Here is a 19150-nt window from a genome sequence, read left to right as displayed (position 1 = left end):
TCAACCTTGTTGTATACATATGAACATAATTTTTTTTTTTTTTATTTTTTTGCTAGTTGCTTTACGTCGCACCGACACAGATAGGTCTTGTGGCGACGATGGAATAGGGAAGGGCTAGGAGTGGGAAGGAAGCGGCCGTGGCCTTAATTAAGGTACAGCCCCAGCATTTGCCTGGTGTGAAAATTGGAAACCACGGAAAACCATTTTCAGGGCTGCCGACAGTGGGGTTCGAACCTACTATCTCCCGAATACTGGATACTGGCCGCACTTAAGCGACTACAGCTATCGAGCTCGGTGAACATAAAATTATGGAAAATACAAGCAGAATACCAGTTCTCTGTTAACATGTCTAGAATACTTTTATTCTCAGAAAGTTTACAAGAGAAAATCAGTACATACCATTTCTCATTACAAGAAGTATATTGATACGTGGTAACTTCGCATATTATGAACATCAAGATTTTACTTTGTACTTTTCTTTGTGGTGTAGTAATAAGGAGCAAATTACTATTAAAAAAACCACAAGATCTCACAGAGATCGGTCAATAAGTAATTTCCATAGAAATTATTCAAGTGAGATGAACAGGGAAAAGAATAAACTTTACAATTCATTCTTAAATAACCAACATAACATTTTGTAACTGAATAAAATTAAAGTGACTAGCATTTATTGCACTCTCTGAATAATACTACTATTAACAATGGTACAGCAAATCTTCAATTTGAAGAAAAAATCAGTTAAAATGGTAACAAAGTCCTTCAGGTACAAATACTGTACAGGTACACTTATTATACACTGCAACATTTCACTTCAGCAGGTAGCAAATAAAAGATGTTAAAAAAACAAAACTATCAGAATTGGAAGTACAACAAATTCATATAATGCAATCAAAATGTGTGATAGTACACACTGGTCTATAAAATGTTACCTACATTGTTTCTTATACTGAATTGTTTTAACAGTGCTTTATCCAATATCACCAGGCCTCAGTTGCCTTTCTCCTTCACTGAGGAATATTTGCATCGCGCGATGCAATAAATATGCTCCAAATAATCTTTTATCCCGAGAGTTCCAGGTGGCAGCTTTGCCATAATATTCACTACGGCGAATGTTGCACAAATTCCTAAGATCAATAGCTTCGATCATTGCAGCTTCCCTCGTATAAGCTTCAGCTGGAATCACATTTTGAAAGACATGGAGACAAACTACTCCCAAACCTGCCTTCCAGATATCTATTATTACCCTCACTTTTTCATTAACATTTACAGACTTATTTGTGTTCCAGGTTGCAACTGCCTCATAGAGATGTGAATAGGGTCTAGAACGTTTTCCCTTACCGATATAGAAAATAGATGCCAGGAAAGTGCTCCAAGTTTGGGCAACAGAGAGTTCACTTGCACGACAAGGCAGATTATTTGTGATTCTTGGATCAAGTAAAAGATAATTGAATGATGATTTGACAAGTCCCTCACGCCATCTACACTTTGGATCAGGCTCTGCAAACTGTGTAACAACTTCTTTCTCTAGATTGATGCAAGGAGTGAGAATTGACTGCATCTTAGAATTCTTCAGGGTGCGCTCTAGTTCAAGACTGTAAACTGTAAAGAAAAGAAAGTCAATGACTATTATTACATGTCTCAAGATAGCAATACAATTAGTTTATCTTCTTATTAGTTTCTCAAATGAGGTATTCTATCATACAAGGAACTTAATGAACATTTAAAGTATACACTACATATTGCAAATCTGCTAGATTTACTTTTAAAACCTGTTACACTGGAAATTGGGAAATGGCTTTCTCATATACCTATCCAGGAGGTAGTTTGCCAATGTACCTAGAATTCTTTTCTAATTTGAAATATATGAGTAATTTTATCTTGTTAATCAGCCAATAATCTACAGTACATTAATTTAAATTCACAGTAAGCTCAATCCATTTCTTGCAGTCCTTACATCAATGACATATTGAACTTAAAATGAGGCATTGGTCTTCATTGCTGTAGGGTTTAGTAGAACTGGCTAGAACACCAGCTTCAAATTAATTAAAATCCTGAAAGTATTCAACTTAATTCCAATTGGAATCAAATGGTTTGGTTCCTATTTTAAAATCAGGTTTTACTAGATATGAGGTTCTTTTTATTATATATATTTGGAGTACGTCATTCAATTTATACTTAACCAAATATTTGAAGGGACATTCAGTTGATGTCATTGCACTTCAGGAAACCTGTGTAGCAAATGACATCCAGCTACAAACAAGAGTGAAAATTCTGGGTTTCAAACTAGCAGCCGCTCTTAACCCTCAAAGTGATATGTAAAAACCTCTTACGTGATAAGCGACTGTAACGTCTTAGTACAAGTTTCTTTAAAAAATTCATAAAAAATACTAAATGACAGTAAAATACATCATATTACATATATTTTTGTTCAGTATAAACTAGAGAATGTGATTATGTAATAATATTGGGTATATGCCTTGGTTCCATTATATTGGGGGTGGTGAGTTACAATTTTTCACTTTTGAAAAAAAACCAATGTTTCAACTTTCACTGTACGTAGCTTCAAAACTATAAAAGACCGAAACAAAAGGTAAATGTATAAAATGTTCACCATTTTGTTGGCAACAAAAGACTTAGAGTACATATTTACCATAAAACTAAAGAACAAAGTTATGTACAAAAAACCAAAACTATGTACATCTCCTCTTCAGGCATAATTCTTTACTTCCAGTCACTTGCAAGAGTTTCTCTTTTCCTCCCCTTTACTATGGACCTGTAGAAGGGTTTCAACTTATGGTAGCAAGTAGAATGAATGCCACAATTACACTTAGGGCCCCAGAATTAGCTTCACTTTCTTTTTATCATCCTCGTTTTCTGATGAGTCACCACTCAAAGAAACTGCTTTTGGTATTTCGTCAACTGGCAAATCACTGTCATACTGAAAACAATTTCCATAATCTTCTTCTACCATATCCCGAATATCGTCAGAAGAACATGGATCGCACATTTTAGTTTATTGAAACACTAACCAATCAAGCAGAACAACATTAGAACACTGCCATGCGGTGTGGCGCTTCGAGCGATGGGCGCTAAGATTTGTTTTAGACAGTACATAAGCAAAAAAACCTATTCGATAAATCAGCTAGATGAATCGAAATAGCCAATGAACTGAACTATTGATTAGTGCAAAGTTCGACGATATTCATTAAATGATTGCCCAGCAACACGGCTCTAAATAAATGAGTTGTTAATAACGACTATCAATTCACAAAGGCATAAATGAGTCGTTATTAATGACTCACATCACTTGGAGGGTTAATCACTCAAAATATGGGTTAGCTACTTATGTAAGGAATAAAATTGGCAATTAGCAAGTAATAGCTTCAAGTTCCGAGCTCGATAGCTGCAGTCGCTTAAGTGTGGCCAGTGTCCAGTAATCGGGAGATAGTGGGTTGGAATCCCACTGTCGGCAGCTCTGAAGATGGTTTTCTGTGGTTTCCCATTTTCACACCAGGAAAATGCTGGGGCTGTACCTTAATTAAGGCCAAGGCCACTTCCTTCCCATCCTAGGCCTTTCCTATCCCATCGCCGCCATAAGACCTATCTGTGTCGGTGTGACTTAAAAAAAAGTGGCAATGTAACAGTAGTCAGTCTTTACAAACCACCTGCCCAACTCTACCACTTCCAAACCAATAACATTGCAACATCATCAGCTTACCTGTTGCCATCAACTTTCCCAGTTGCTTTCTACATGGGTATTCTCGATCTCTAGTCTGCTGCTCCATAATTATTTTATGGCACCTCATGAACATTATACTGGACCCTACCTAGCCTGCTCTCTGACTGCTAGATTTGTACACTACACCGTACCTCGCTCACATTCAACTAAGTGCATGCCAGCCTGCGATCACTGGAACTGTGACGCCATCTGAATGATTTGTTAAGAATTAAGCCATATTTTTCAGTGTCGACTTAGTTAAATGTAACAAAAACTTTTCAGTCTGTCAAACACACTGCAATTAAAATATAAACATGTCATTCTTTGTATAACAGTGTGTATTTTTACAGGTATGTTTATAGTGTTATAATTTATATTGTAATTGCAGTGTGAATTGCAGTGAAAAGTTTTTGTTACATTTCATCTGACTGACGCAATTCACTTCTCTCAGTCCTCGAAACACCTTGTTTCCTACAAGCCCTGCCTTGGCATTATATAAATACTGCACCGCTTGGACTTGAACATTCAGTTTGGATTACACATTGCCAAGCACCAGAGGAATAATCCACTGAGGAGTTGAGTTTTCCCTTAGCCATTTTTCGCACTGTCATGGTCATTACGCCTTGTGAGCATGCCAAGGCAGGGAAAAGACTGAAGTAATGATACATTTTATTCACAGCTTGAAGCAAAAATAACTTTACTTCTCTTTTTTTAAACATGTCTCCAGCTTGAGTGCTACGCTTCGAGTGACTGAACATGCAAGCCAGATTTGAACTTTTTAGTTTTTGTGTTCACAGCATTTCGCTTGTTTCCAATAATTTCCTAAACTGTTGCCACTGATGCTTTCACGGCCCATACTTAAAGACATGATACAGGCTTTTGGGCTTATGCCGTGTCAATAACTTTGTATCATCAATCTAACATTCAATTCTCTTGGATTCTTTACCTACTGGCATCAATTTAGTTTTCAAAAGGCTAATCTTGATACCATACTCATTGCACCTATTTTCAAGTTCCAAGATATTAGACTGCAGGTTTTCGGCACGATCTGCCATTAAGACCAAGTTGTCAGCACAGGCCAGAATGCTTACTACATTTCCACCTAACTGAATCCCTCCTGCCACCTTATACATTTCAGCAGATGATGAATGTAAACTACGAACAACAAAGGTAAAAAATTACAGCTTTGTCTAACCCATATAAGTACCCTGAACAAAGAACTCATTCTACCATCAATACTCACTGTTGATTAGGTCATAAGTACACATTATTTTTGTAACAACTTCTTCAGTTTTCAATATTCATAAACAATTTTTATTCACAATAAAAAAATGTTAACACCAGTCCACAGAATAGTCAACCCAATGAGTAAAGGAGTAAATATGGCCAACCTTAACATCTACAAATATCACGACATACTCCCACCTAATTTACAATTTTCTCAAAATTGGAAATTATCAAGATATTGAGAGTAACTGAACAATGTATGCCAAGTGAATTCTTTCTCCTCTGCATCATGAAATCAAAGATTTAGTCTTTTAGGAGGAACCACATTTCTTCCTGCTCTTGTTCTTAATTCTTCAGGGGACTTAGACACATCCTCATCCTTGAGCTAGGTTTTTGTTTGGTAACTCTTGGCGCTAGACTGAACCACCCAGACTCTTCCATCTCACCCTGTAATGAGATGCTCAATTCTTGCCAAAGGCCAATCCATCCTCTTTCAATTGTCCGATCCTATTATTACCACCTCACCAATTATAGGCTTTCTAGTTTCACGCCATTTTGTCCAAGTTAACTGTCTCAGATATTCTGAAGCTCAATCCATTTCTTGCAGTCCTTACATCAATGACATATTGAACTTAAAATGAGGCATTGCTGTAGGGTTTAGTAGAACTGGCTAGAACACCAGCTTCAAATTAAAATCCTGAAAGTATTCAACTTAATTCCAACTTGAATTCAAATGGTTTGGTTCCTATTTTAAAGTCAGGTTTTACTAGATATGAGGTTCTTTTTATTATATATATTTGCAGTACGTCATTCAATTTATACTTAGCCAAATATTTGAAGGGACATTCAGTTGATGTTATTGCACTTCAGGAAACCTGTGTAGCAAATGACATCCAGCTACAAACAAGAGGGAAAATTCTGGGTTTCTAACTAGCAGCTGCTCTTAATCACTCAAAATATGGGTTAGCTACTTACATAAGGAATAAACCTGGATTATATGATATTTGTCTCCATTCCAATTTACTGACACTTGAATTATTCTATCATTGACAATTCAATCTGGTTACAAACATCAATTTCTTTATGAAGTATAAAGCCCACTCCATTTCTTGACTCCAAGTTATTTCCAGCCCAGTATAGTTTATAGTCTAGATGGAGGTATCTTATTCCTGTTGCCTTCCATTTGGTTTCACTCATCCCCATGATAAGAATTTTCCTCCTTTCCATCATATCAACTATTTCTTCAGTTTTATGTCAGTGTTAAAATATTCAATGTTCCAATCTGGCAACTGGGTCTTGATTTGGGTTTCGTAGCTGGTGAAGCTTCAGGCTGTAAGCCTTCATACGCACTTAGCTGTTGCCGTTGTCTTGAGTTCTTTGATCTGAGGCTCGTATTTGTCTTGAAAGCGATTGCAATTACTCTCCAACTGACTTGCTAGGCCTAACATTAGAGATGATTTTCTGTTAGAGTTATCTTCCTTAGCCTTTAGCAGTCGCTTGCCACATCTGCAAGGCAGCAGCTTCCTGTTGAATTTGTGTCATTTTCTACACAAAGGCTTCAACAAGCCCCCTACGGGAGAACTCCTCTACCCATAGCCATTGGTTCTCTTTTAGTTTGTCAGTTTTGGTAACGGCCACCCAACCCTCGGCCAGACACTCGCAGGTAGTATCGTCTGATGTCGCATACAGCAGCGGGATGTACCTGACCTGACAGTAGAGAATAAGGGTATGTAAGGAATCAACTGATCCAAAGGAGACTAAAATCATGGCATCATTGAAGAATAATTTTTATGTTGACAATCTAGTGACAAGCCTCGACCGAGTAGAAGAAGTAGAGGAATTTGTTTATCTTTCGATGATGATGATGATGATGATGATGTTGTTTCAAGGGGCCTAACATCGAAGGTCATCGGCCCCTGTTTATCTTTCAAAGACCATCATGGCAAGCGCCGGGTTCAACCTTTGAGGGTGGGAGTGGACCGGAGACAACTTTCCCCAGGAATCTACACTGCTTGGCATGAGGTGGAATCATCGAGATGACATTTTGAAGATCAATATAGATTGGTGGGAGAATTTGTGGGAAATTGAAAATCTGACAAAAAGGACTGTTCTTTCAATAGTTCACCATATTTTTGATCCAATTGGACTAACCGTTCTAGTAATGATTAGGTTGAAATTGTTAATTCAAGAGTTATGGACCAGAAAGTTAGGATGGGATGACACTATTGACAAAGATACTAAACAACATTTTGAGAGGTGGTTGAAGGACTTGCCTCACTTGAGAGAAATCAGGATGATGCGCCACCTCGGCAGCAAAGAGGATATCTTACTGTACATATTCTGTGATGGAAGTCAGAATGCATATGCAGCTGTCTTCTTTATAAGGAGCGGTTACCAGGGAGAGGTACACATTCGGTTAGCGGTAGCTAAAGCAAGAGTAACACCGCTTAAGCGCCTGACCATTCCTCAAGTGAAATTATTAGGAACTCTCATTGGAGCTTGTCTGCTGAAATCAGTTCAAGAAAGCCTAGGTTGGAAAGAAGTCCCTGTACATTGTTGGACCGACTCAAGCACTGTGCTAGCCTGGATTCTTGGCAATATAGACAGGACTGTGTTTGTTAGGAAGCGAGTGAAGGAGATAAGGGAACTCACTGGTGCATGAAGCTGCAGACACATACCAGGTGATTTGAACCTCGCAGACCTACCCTCAAGAAGATGTACAGTCACACAACTGCTCAAATCCAAATGGTGGAAAGGGCCTAAGTGGCTTGCTGAAGGAGAAGAAAACTGGCCTGAATCTCACAAAAGCTATGAAGTGGCAAACGAATATAATCTTATTACAGTCACTCATAATGACGTGGCTGTATCACCGCTTCAGCAAATATGAACAAAATTATGTGGATGGTGGGATGGATCTTCAGATTTCTCAACAAGTGTAGACGTAATGAAATTAAAAGAAGAGGTCCGTTATTGACTAGTGAGGTAATTGCAGCTGAAGATAAAATTATTCTGCTCATTCAGGCAGAGTCCTTCAAATTCCCATATGATCAGAGACTTCAGAATTTTCAAGTATTCCAAGATCAAAAGGTTATAATTAAACTCAAGACACAGATAGTCGAAGGTGTGGACAAGGGCCTCTTCAGACTACCAGCCTTGCTGTCTCCCGAGCATACGGTGGTCAAAAGGTATGCAAAAGTGCATCGAAAAAATAATCATCCCGGTCCAGCAACTCTCCTAGATTTGTTGCGCAAGAGATTCTGGATCTTTACAGGATGCCAATTTGTGAGAGGAACCGTCAAGAAATGTGTTATTTGTTGGCGTTTTCAAGCAAAAAACTTCGACACTCAGTCCCCTCCTTTGCCTGATCTTCGAGTTAAGGATGCAGCCATATTCAAAGTCATCGGATTAGATTTTGCAGGACCTTCACATCTTCGTGATTCTTCAAAGACTGGGATTGCCCTATTCATGTGTTCTTGCTACCAGGCTGTCCATCTGGAACTAGTTCAGTCTTTGTCAACCGAAGCATTCATAAGAGCACTGAAGCATTTTATCGCATGGCTAGGTCAACCTAAAGTGATCCTCTGCGATAATGGCACAAATTTTCAAGAAACATGTAATGCTCTGGAAAAGTTAGACTGGGATCAAATTGTTACATACAGCACCGGGGAATGCATAATTTGGAGGTTCAATCTGCCTGCGGCTTCATGGTGAGGAGGCTTCCGGGAACGATTAGTGAGCCTGGTGGAGCAGATTTTATGGAAGATGCTGGGGAAGGCTGCATTGTCTTGGGATGAACTTCAGACTGTACTTACCGACTGAAGCAGTGATCAATGCAAGACTATCGACTTGTACGGCGGAAGATAATAAATGTCCTACTCCATTGACTCCATCCATGCTACTACAAGAAGTACAAGAGACAGGAGTGCCTGACCTAGACTGGATTGAGTCTACAAACATCACTCGGAAAATTCAGTATCTGCAAAGACTGAGAGAAGAGCTAAAAATACGTCTCCATTCAGAATATCTGAGACAGTTAACTTGGACAAAATGGCGTGAAACTAGAAAGCCTATAATTGGTGAGGTGGTAATAATAGGATCGGACAAGTGAAAGAGGATGGATTGGCCTTTGGCAAGAATTGAGCATCTCATTCCAGGGTGAGATGGAAGAGTCTGGGTGGTTCAACTAAAGACTAGCAGTGGTACTGTTGTACGTCCTCTACAGAGAGTGTACCCCTTGGAGGTCCAGTCCAGCGCCGAGAATTACCAAACAAAAACCCAGCTCAAGGATGAGGATGTGTCTAAGTCCCGTGAAGAATTAAGAACAAGAGCAGGAAGAAATGCGATTCCTCCTAAAAGACTAAATCTTTGATTTCATGATGCAGAGGAGAAAGAATTCACTTGGCATACATTGTTCAGTTACTCTCAATATCTTGATAATTTCCAATTTTGAGAAAACTGACAGTTGACAGTGAGAAAAGGATAGGCAAAGAAGATCTTGCCCATAGAATAGGGCAAGACAAACACAAGAAGCTCCTGTATAGCACTGTTTTTTTTTTTTTTTTTTTGCTATTTGCTTTACGTCGCACCGACACAGATAGGTCTTATGGCGATGATGGGACAGGGAAGGGCTACGAGTGGGAATGAAGCAGCCGTGGCCTTAATTACAGTACAGCCCCAGCATTTGCCTGGTGTGAAAATGGGGAAACCACGGAAAACCATTTTCAGGGCTGCCGACAGTGGGGTTCGAACCTACTATCTTCCGAATGCTGGATACTGGCCGCACTTAAGCGACTGCAGCTATCAAGCTCGGTATATATAGCATTGTTAAAAACAAAATAGATTATAACAGTACTATCAACACAGTAGAGCTCCCAAATGGAGAGGTAACTAAAAATGAAAATGAAATATTACGGGAGTTCAACAGATATTTCAATCACTTACTGAACTGTAATACAACTGACGACACACACGATGACCCTCTAATCCCTATAAATTATAATTTAGAAAGTTTGACCTGGCTGGAAGTGGAGACAGCAATATGTAAAATAAAAAACAACAAGTCTGCAGGATTGGATGAGTTCAGTGTGGATGTGATCAAAGCACTTGGGGAACCTGGAATACGATGGTTGCACAGAGTACTAAATAGAAGTTGGGAAGAAAATGAAATCCCCTGCGAGTCGAGGCAAGGAGTGATTATTCCACTATTTAAGAAAGGTGACTGAAAGAAGTGTAACAACTATAGAGGCATAATCCTTCTATCTCATGGGTTAAAAACCATCCTGGAGAGAAAAATCAGAAAATTTGTAGAACCTAAACTTGAGGAAGAACAACATGGATTTAGAGCAAACAGATCAACACTAGATCTCTTTTTTTTTTTTTTTACAAGAATGCTCTTTGAAAAATACTGGGATAAGCATAGAATGGTTAGAGTTGTATTCTTGGATAATGAGAAGGCATATGATCATGTACCACATAAGCACATATGGGAATGTCTGAGACATAGAGAAGTGCCAGATGAGATTATTGCTCGAGTAAAACAACTACATCGAGAGACAAAGAGCTGTGTGCAAATGCAAGGAGGCAGGTCAAACTGTTTTGAAATCAAGAGCAGAGTCCAACAAGGAAGTTGGCTATCACCATTTCTCTTCATTACTATAATGGATGAGGTTATAAAAGGAGTGAAAATGAAGGATCAGACAATAAATGCACTTGTATTTGCTGATGATGTTATGCTATGGGATGAGACAGAAGCAGTTCAAGTTAAACTAGATCTTTGGCAAGAGGAATTTGAAAGAATGGGAATGATCATCAGCCAAACTAAAACCGTCAGTTTAGTGATGAGTCTAAATCCTGAAGCAGTCCACCTGTGAATGCAAAATGAAGAAGTAGACATTATCAATAACTTCAAATACTTAGGGCGCTTCATTTCCTCTGACAATACCATAAACCAAGAAATAGGCAATAGAATACAAGCTGCATCAAAATTCTAGCACTCCGTTCGTCAATTACTTTGGTGTGACACATTGCCCCAAGTTTGCAAGCTCATGCTGTACAGAACATACATTGTACCAATTCTAACATACGGACTGGAAGCAGTAACAATGACTAGATCTGCACAAAGTCACCTAAAAGCCATTAAAATGAAGTTCTTTCAATCATGTCTCCAAAAGACAAGGAGAGATAAAATAAGGAATTAAAGTATTCGGCAACAACTTGGATTGGACAGAATCCAGTTGCCCATCGTTTGGTTAAGATCGTGACCGAAATATTCTCGCTATGACCCCAAGATTTAAGAGTTCGATATTGCTCTACTGCAGCAGCTGTGGCCGATCAACGATGGAATGGTAAGTTCAAGGGTTCAATATGTGTAAAGAAGTGGAATCAGAGAAAAGGCTTTTCGCAGATGATGTTATCCTGTACAGCGTAATAAATAAGTTATAAGATTGTAAGCAACTGCAAAATGACCTCGATAATGTAGTGAGATGGACAGTAGGCAATGGTATGATGATAAACGGGGATAAAAGTCAGGTTGTGAGTTTCAAAAATAGGAAACATCCTCTCAGTTTTAATTACTGCGTTGATGGAGTGAAGGTTCCCTTTGGGGATCATTGTAAATACCTAGGTATTAACATAAGGAAAGATCTTCATTGGGGTAATCACATAAATATGATTGTAAATAAAGGGTACAGATTTCTGCACATGGTTATGAGGGTATTTGGGGGTTGCAGTAAAGATGTAAAGGAGAGGGCTAATAAGTCTCTGGTAAGACCCCAACTAGAGTATGGTTCCAGTGTATGGGACCCTCACCAGGATTACTTGATTCAGGAACTGGAAAAAATCCAAAGAAAAGCAGCTTGATTTGTTCTGGGTGATTTCCAACAAAAGAGTAGCATTACAAAAATGTTGCAAAGTTTGGGCTGTGAAGACTTGGGAGAAAGGAGACGAGCTGCTTGACTAAGTGGTACATTCCGAGCTGTCAGTGGAGGGATGGCGTGGGAGGACATCAGTAGACAAATAAGTTAGGGTGGTGTCTTTAAAAGTAGGAAAGATCACAATATGAAGATAAAGTTGGAATTCAAGAGGACAAATTGGGGCAAATATTTGTTTATAGGAAGGGGAGTTAGGGATTGGAATAACTTACCAAGGGAGATGTTCAGTAAATTTCCAATTTCTTTGCATTCATTTAAGAAAAGTCTAGGAAAACAACAGATAGGAAATCTGCCACCTGGGCGACTGCCCTAAATGCAGATCAGTAGTGATCAATTGAGGATTGAAGAAACCTTAGAATTAAGCAGATTATGATGGTATGGACATATGAGAAGGATGGCTCCAATTAGGATCCCAAGAGCCTACTATGAAAGATATGTTCGTAAGAGGCCCACAGGGCATATTTTCAAAGACCTTGCCAAACGTGATGTAAATTGGCAGCAAAAGGTAGAACATTAGCTGTGGATGGACAGGACAAACTGGACGAGGCTTGTAAACACCAGCACCTGGCTTGCTGGAGTGGAAAAATCGATGATGATGATGATGATGATGACCCTTGATACCATAGTTCCCCAATAAGGCGAACATCTTTTTCCTCAGAACCCTGTCTTATGCTTTCTCTAGATCTACGAAACATAAACACAACTGTCTATTCCTCTTGTAGCATTTTTCAATTACCTGGTGCATACTGAAGATCTGAAACCACACGGGTTTTCATCCAACTTCCTCTCAACCACTGATTGCACCCTCCCTTTCAATATGCCAGTGAATTCTTTGCCTGGTATACTAATCAATGAGATAACTCGATAGTTGTTGCAATCCTTCCTGTTCCCTTGCTTATAAATAGGTGCAATTACTGCTTTTTTCCAATCTGAAGGTACCTTAAAAACCAAACTAAACCCAAACCCCATGGCACTTAATGCCCTTGAAAGGGCCTTGGCCTGCTTAACCCGAAGGCCTGCAGATTACAAGGGACCGTGTGGTCAGCCCAACGCATCCTCTTGGCTGTTATTCTGGGCTTTCTAGACTGGGGCCGCCATCTTACCGTCAGATAGCTCCTCAATTCTAATCACATAGGCTGAGTGGACCTCGAACCAGCCCTCAGGTTGAGAGAAAAATCCCTGGCCTGGCATCGAACCCGGGGCCTCCGGGCGAGAGGCAGGCATGCTACCCCTACACCACAGGGCCGGCACCTTACCAACGCTCCATGTTAATCTTATTACTCTATGAAGCCATTTCATCCCTGCCTCCCCACTATACTTCACTATTTCTGGTCTAATGTCATCTATTCCTGCTGCCTTATGACAATGGAGTTTATTTACCATCCTTTCCACTTAATTTCACAAACATAATTTTCTTCCTCCCCAAGAGATCGGTTGTTTGCGACTCCACCAGGAAGATTTCTTTTCACCTTGAGAAAATTTTCAAAATATTCCTTCATCTCTCCAGTGATTCTCTGCGATCTATTATGACTTAGATGAAAACCTCGAAATAATTGTCAATAAAGCCAAATGTTCCCTGTCTAAAATCTTTAAAGTTCTTATTTCTCTTTTGGACTCACACAATGTAGCCACAATGATATACACAAAATGCTGTCAACTTCTGTACATGGATTTATTCACAATTACGTACAAATTAAATACACATAACCTTAATCACTGCCATCGCAAACAAAACACTTCACTCCGAAAACATCAACATGTCACCATCTTTAACCCGCGGTTACTCGCATAGTGAGCACGGAGCTCACCTTCGTAGTATATTGCTTCTTGTTGGAATGTTACAAAACCTCCACCTTTGTAAGTCCCTGTACCTTTGTAACAGATTATTATGAAGGGGATGTGTCAGTCATTTTCATTATCTTTGAAAATATACACCCTCAATTCATTATTAGGCACGGCAGTGTATGTTTGGTGAGCGGTGCGCTCAGTAGCGAGGAACTGTGCTACTTATATTTCGCTCATTGTAATAAGTCAGGTTTTGTTTTATGCTTGTGTTTAATGCGAAATGTTTATACTGTGGGTGTTGTTAGACAATATTTACAAGTTACTGTGGCATCCAGTGATCAGATACTTTCGTGGTTGTGTGAAATGAAGGAGGGAAGGTCTTGAACATCGAGACTGATGATATGAAATAGATGAGGTTTACGGAAGTGATCATAACTCTGTTTCAGAGTGTCTGCAAGTTCTGGGGAAGGAGAGGAACTTTCGTTTATAGCAAACTGTGATATCAATGTACATACCTTGTTTTACGACCGGATGCCCTTCCTGATGCCAACCTCAGTTGAAGAGCTAATAAAGATGAAATAAATGATGGTGAACGAACTTGGCTAAATAGGTGTAAGGTATCAGCTGTAATCTGTGAATAGAAACTGCCCCGGTATTTGCCTGGAAGCGTAAACAGAAAACCATTCTCAGGACAGCTAATGGTGGGGATCGAACTCACGCGTCTCCCGAATGTTGAGCTTGCCTCCATAGCCACTCCACTCGGCCGTGTTCCTAAATAAATAACTATCTCAAATGGACATATTAAAAATACCTCCATATTTATATGGACATATTATAGCCTTTAAACATAAAGGCGAGCGCTGCGCTCACCAGCAAGTAACGGCGTACGTAAAGACCTAGCAAGTAATGCCGGGTTACCAAATGCCTATCACTCAGCACATGCCACATGGAGATCGCAACCTTAAAACTATCGACTGCTTACAAGTATGTCATCCACAACATATTGTCACAAGTATAACCACTGTTAAACCATAACTCCAACTAAACAGTAACTCTCATCCGCCATCAAGACCACCTCTTTATATAGGTGCCTGGCCATGCTTCTAGGAAGATACATTACAAAATACCTTCTCATAAATTTTTGGCTGCCTAACAACATGGTTATAATGTACAGAATATTGTCCATAGTTCTCATCCACCTAGTGCATTTCTGGATGTTACAGTGTGTTTCAAAATAGTGTAGTGGATTACAAATCATATGTACAGGTAATATTATATACAGGTTCTTACATTAACTGAACTCATGTCTATATATAGTACATGTTTCATGACATAACCTCGCAAACAATGCGATCATACGACTACATAACTAATAATAATAATAATAATAATAATAATAATAATAATAATAATAATAATATTAATGTATATGTATGTTTAGTCCTCAGCCCTAAGGCTGGTTGGATCCTCAACAGCTCTGTCATCGGTTGTCATAGATGGCCTAGACATCACTGAAGAGGCGTACTAGGGAAATGAGGAGCGAGGTAGTTACCCGTTGCTTTCCTCGAACAATAATAGTAGTAGTAGTAATAAAAATAATAATAATAATTCGAGCTCGATACTTGCATTATTTACCCATGGGTGAGAGAATATATAGTTTTGAAGTTATATCAGTTTATCACACTTGCGTCAACGTGTCCCTCAAATTAACCGTGTCAACCGCTTATGCGCATCATGGCATATCGTCCGCTAATTGTGTGAACCACTTTCAAACGTCAAGCTATTTCAAATTAACACTGTACGTTAAGCAAGCCACTTGTAAGTGTAAAACCTTTCCTGAAACTTTCTGCCATCTATTGAGTATTGATGGTATATCTTGCTGATCACAGAATTCAAGTAGGGACAGAGTAATTGCCTTCAGGACCTTTGCTTGTCCCGCCTAAAGCACGTACTCTTGTATCTAGTAAGCAGTGGTATGGAAGGATTGTATGTATGTTGTTCAGGAGATAATGATGCTAACAGTGGCAGTTTTTTTAATGATCCAAGTGGTGGCAATAATGCAGAAGATGGCACAGGTGAGACCGACATTATAGACATTCACACTGAGTGGGCAGAGTTTGGAATAGCGCAAAAGGGTCTTATTTACCACCGATGCTGGGTTGTATGTAAACTTGGAGGATAATTCTGAATCTATTGAAAATTTTAACATCTATATGTAGCGCTGAGAATGAAGAAGAGTTTTTGAACATTTATTTTCTGATGAACTAGCAGAACTGATAGTGTAGGAGAAAGTATACGTGTGGGTTTGACTTTTTTTACAATTCGCTTTACTTTGCACCGACACAGATAGGTCTAATGGAGACGATAGGATAGGAAAGGTCTAGGAGTGGGAAGGAAGCGGCCGTGGCCTTAAATATGGTACAGCCCCAGCATTTACCTGGTGTGAAAATGGAAAACCATCCTCAGGGCTGCCGACAGTGGGGTTCGAACCCACTATCTCCGGATGCAATCTCACAGCTGCGCACACCTAACTGCACGACCAACTCACCCAGTTGACAATTTTTAAGTTTTCATGTTTCAATACAGAATGAAAAAGAAAAGTAATTTTCAAACATTTCTAATGAACTAACAAAACTGACGGCGTGAGAGAGGATGTGTGTGTGTGTGGCATTTGTTACGTTTCATGTTAATTTAACTTTGCCCAAGTGAAAAAATGTCTACTTGAGGGAGAAGTTACCAAAATAAATTACTCAATAGGTGGAAAATAAATACTCTGTTAAGGAGTTGAATGTTTATGTTTCTTCTCTTGTTTTCATTATAATTACTTGCATTTAACTCCTAGCTATATCATTTGATCTCTGTACAGTCAAGCAAAATTATGATATTATTGGTTAAGTGTTGTGATAACATATTCTAGTCTACAATGAACTTATTTTAATCCCTTTTCAATTCATGGTGTTCTATTGTAAATGGATCGAGGAACTATGTTCAATTCAATACAGTTAATAACCTCTTTTTTATGAGATTATTCAATGCATTATCAGTTTGTAACTGATTACTTGTTTGCTGTATTATTTACAATTATTGAATTTTCATTGTCTGGGACTGCAATCTATTTAAATAACAACTGGTAGAGGAACAATGTAACTTAACCCTTTTGCACTCAGCGCGCCGATCTATCGGCGCAAGAGGTTATTGTGAGAACGCTCACGCGGCGCCGATACATCGGCTCTGTTCTATTTAGGGATTTTGGTCATTTGCGTGGCTGTTAAATCGTAACAGTTGATCGTGACGGTACCTTAAAGCATTGAATTTGCGTTTTACTCAACAGGTATATCCACCAGCCCTGCAAAAAAAAAAAAAAAAAAAAAAAAAAAAAAAAAAAAAAAAAAAAAAAAAAAAAATCGACAAATGAAATCTGTTGACCGTGAATGTTTATGTTGTGGTTATTTGAAGTTGTTATTGCGTGGATCTATTTTGGTTAGCTTATGAATACAACAATTTCATCTTGCTATGAGTTTAGTTTAGAGTTTATTTCATTTCTTTGGTATATCGTGTGTTCGTTGTACTTCGCAAACTATAATTTTACTCCTTTTATAACTCCGTTGTTGCACGTGCTTGCGTCATCTTTTTGTCATAATGGCTAGGCCATATTCAAGGCCGAATGAGGCCGATATCCTTGAATTTTAAGATGATTTAGACAGTAATAATGTCCTCCTTTTGCTGAAAGGGATTCGCATTATGTGGGAAATGACACAGTCACAGCTGCTCACCGTGCATCGGACCGCGAGGACCTGAGATCGATGACCGTTACGTGTACAGTGAATAGCTTTGCGTCATGCTTCACGAGTTAATTGCAGCACACACATCATATTGATATAAAATTATTCAGAATCAAATGTTCTTTCTTTCACGCATAAGAGTAAAGAAGGATGATGCAATAATGTCTGATTTTTCTGTCATTTAAAACCATAATTTATTTTTCAAAACTTAATAATTTTTTCTTGGCTATACCAATAACAATACGTCCTAGGTATATTGATTTCTGAAATGCTCATAGTTTCCTGTATTAGTGTGATTTATTTTATTTTGATGTGTGTTAAACTGTTTACGTGTTGATTTTTTGTAATTTGGTTTGAAAAATCACAGAAATTAGTTTGAGTGTCTTCGAGCAAACTCATGAATATAGGCTGAGTGCCAAAGGGTTAAAATGGTAGTTTCTTTTTTGATACATCTATTACTCCCATTTGATATATTCTCTCTTTCTTTCTTTTTTCCAAAAGGGATTATGGTCAAAACCTTGTTTCTAGATATTCAACCCGTTTCATCCTTGTACCATCCATGACATCCTCCACGTTATTACTCACACTACTTCCACTGCACTTGCAATTAATTCATCTAGACAGCATGGTACTTAATGATATTGTTATTAAAACTTAAGTCTTCAATTCTTACATTCTTTGTATATGCTAACAAGACAAACTCAAAATCTATACAACATAAGAAAAAATAAGAAAAATGACCAAAATGGAGAACCACTTTGCAAATTGGATGGAAATAGAAAACATGAAGTTTATCTATGATGCTAAAAGACAGAGCACCTGTTTGATGGAACAAAACATTAATCTGATCTCAACTTTACAATGCAATCTCAAAGCTCATATCAAGTGGGATGCAAGGTAGCTGGCAGATTTCCACGTAGCCAACATAGGCCTATAATTCTCCTGGTAGGAATGTATATACCTGTCATCCAGTTACACCCTAAGCCCAGACGGAATTTTAAGAAAGCAGACTAGGCTAAAATTCTCCAGGCAAACTGACTCATAAGATGTATCAAAACAATGTATAGCCATGGAAGATTCATTTGGATAACTGAAAGTGCCGCCAATCGCTGCATACCCAGAGGTTATTGCAGACAGTATATTCCAGGCTGGAACAAAGACAGTCTGCAGCTTCTAAGAATATCAACACAGTGGTGAAGCAGACACTGCCACCCAGCTACTCCAATCATTAAATTAAAACAGGAAGACAATATGGCAGTCCCTAGACCATACTCACTTATACAGGAAAGCATGATCCCTTATTAGAAAGCTGGACACATCCAAAACCACCAATAGACCAAAAGCTACCGTCAGTTTGGATAATATGACTAAGTATATGATCTCTGTCTCACAAGGCAGAATATAAAGAAGTGCTTAGCAACAAAATCCCTTTACAACTGGAAGAGACTGTAGAAGCTGTCAAGAGCATAAAACTAGGGAAAGCTGCATGGAATTTACCCAGAGTTTCTACTGCTTTGTGGACAAGCTATGATTAGATGGCTTACTACCTTCTCCTCGAACATTTTGGAGATGGGCAACCTACCGCCACTTTTCAAGACAACGAAAATAATAGCGATCCCCAAGCCCAACAAAGATTCATCAAAAATGGAAAATTATCATCCTACAGACCTCTTAAGCATCACATTGAAGCTACTAGAAAGACTCATTTG

The 19150-nt window shown here is 38.7% G+C and overlaps 1 protein-coding gene across 2 annotated transcripts in view; it reads right to left on the bottom strand.

The window, feature by feature from the left end:
• Nucleotides 1-344: 344 nt before the first annotated feature.
• The window catches only part of LOC136871939 (ankyrin repeat and LEM domain-containing protein 1), a 213125-nt gene continuing 194319 nt past the window's right edge, over nt 345-19150 (bottom strand). For both annotated transcript variants that reach the window (XM_067145681.2, XM_067145683.2), the window contains exon 7: nt 345-1599. In XM_067145681.2, the coding sequence (XP_067001782.2) occupies nt 968-1599 (632 nt within the window). In that variant the 3' untranslated portion in view covers nt 345-967. The remainder of the gene's footprint in view (nt 1600-19150) is intronic.

The sequence above is a fragment of the Anabrus simplex genome, chromosome 4 (genome assembly GCF_040414725.1).
Source record: "Anabrus simplex isolate iqAnaSimp1 chromosome 4, ASM4041472v1, whole genome shotgun sequence".
In the NCBI taxonomy this organism is placed as follows: Eukaryota; Metazoa; Arthropoda; class Insecta; order Orthoptera; family Tettigoniidae; genus Anabrus; species Anabrus simplex.
The sequence above is the reverse complement of the archived record's forward strand: the minus strand, read 5'-3'. Positions and strand labels throughout refer to the sequence as shown.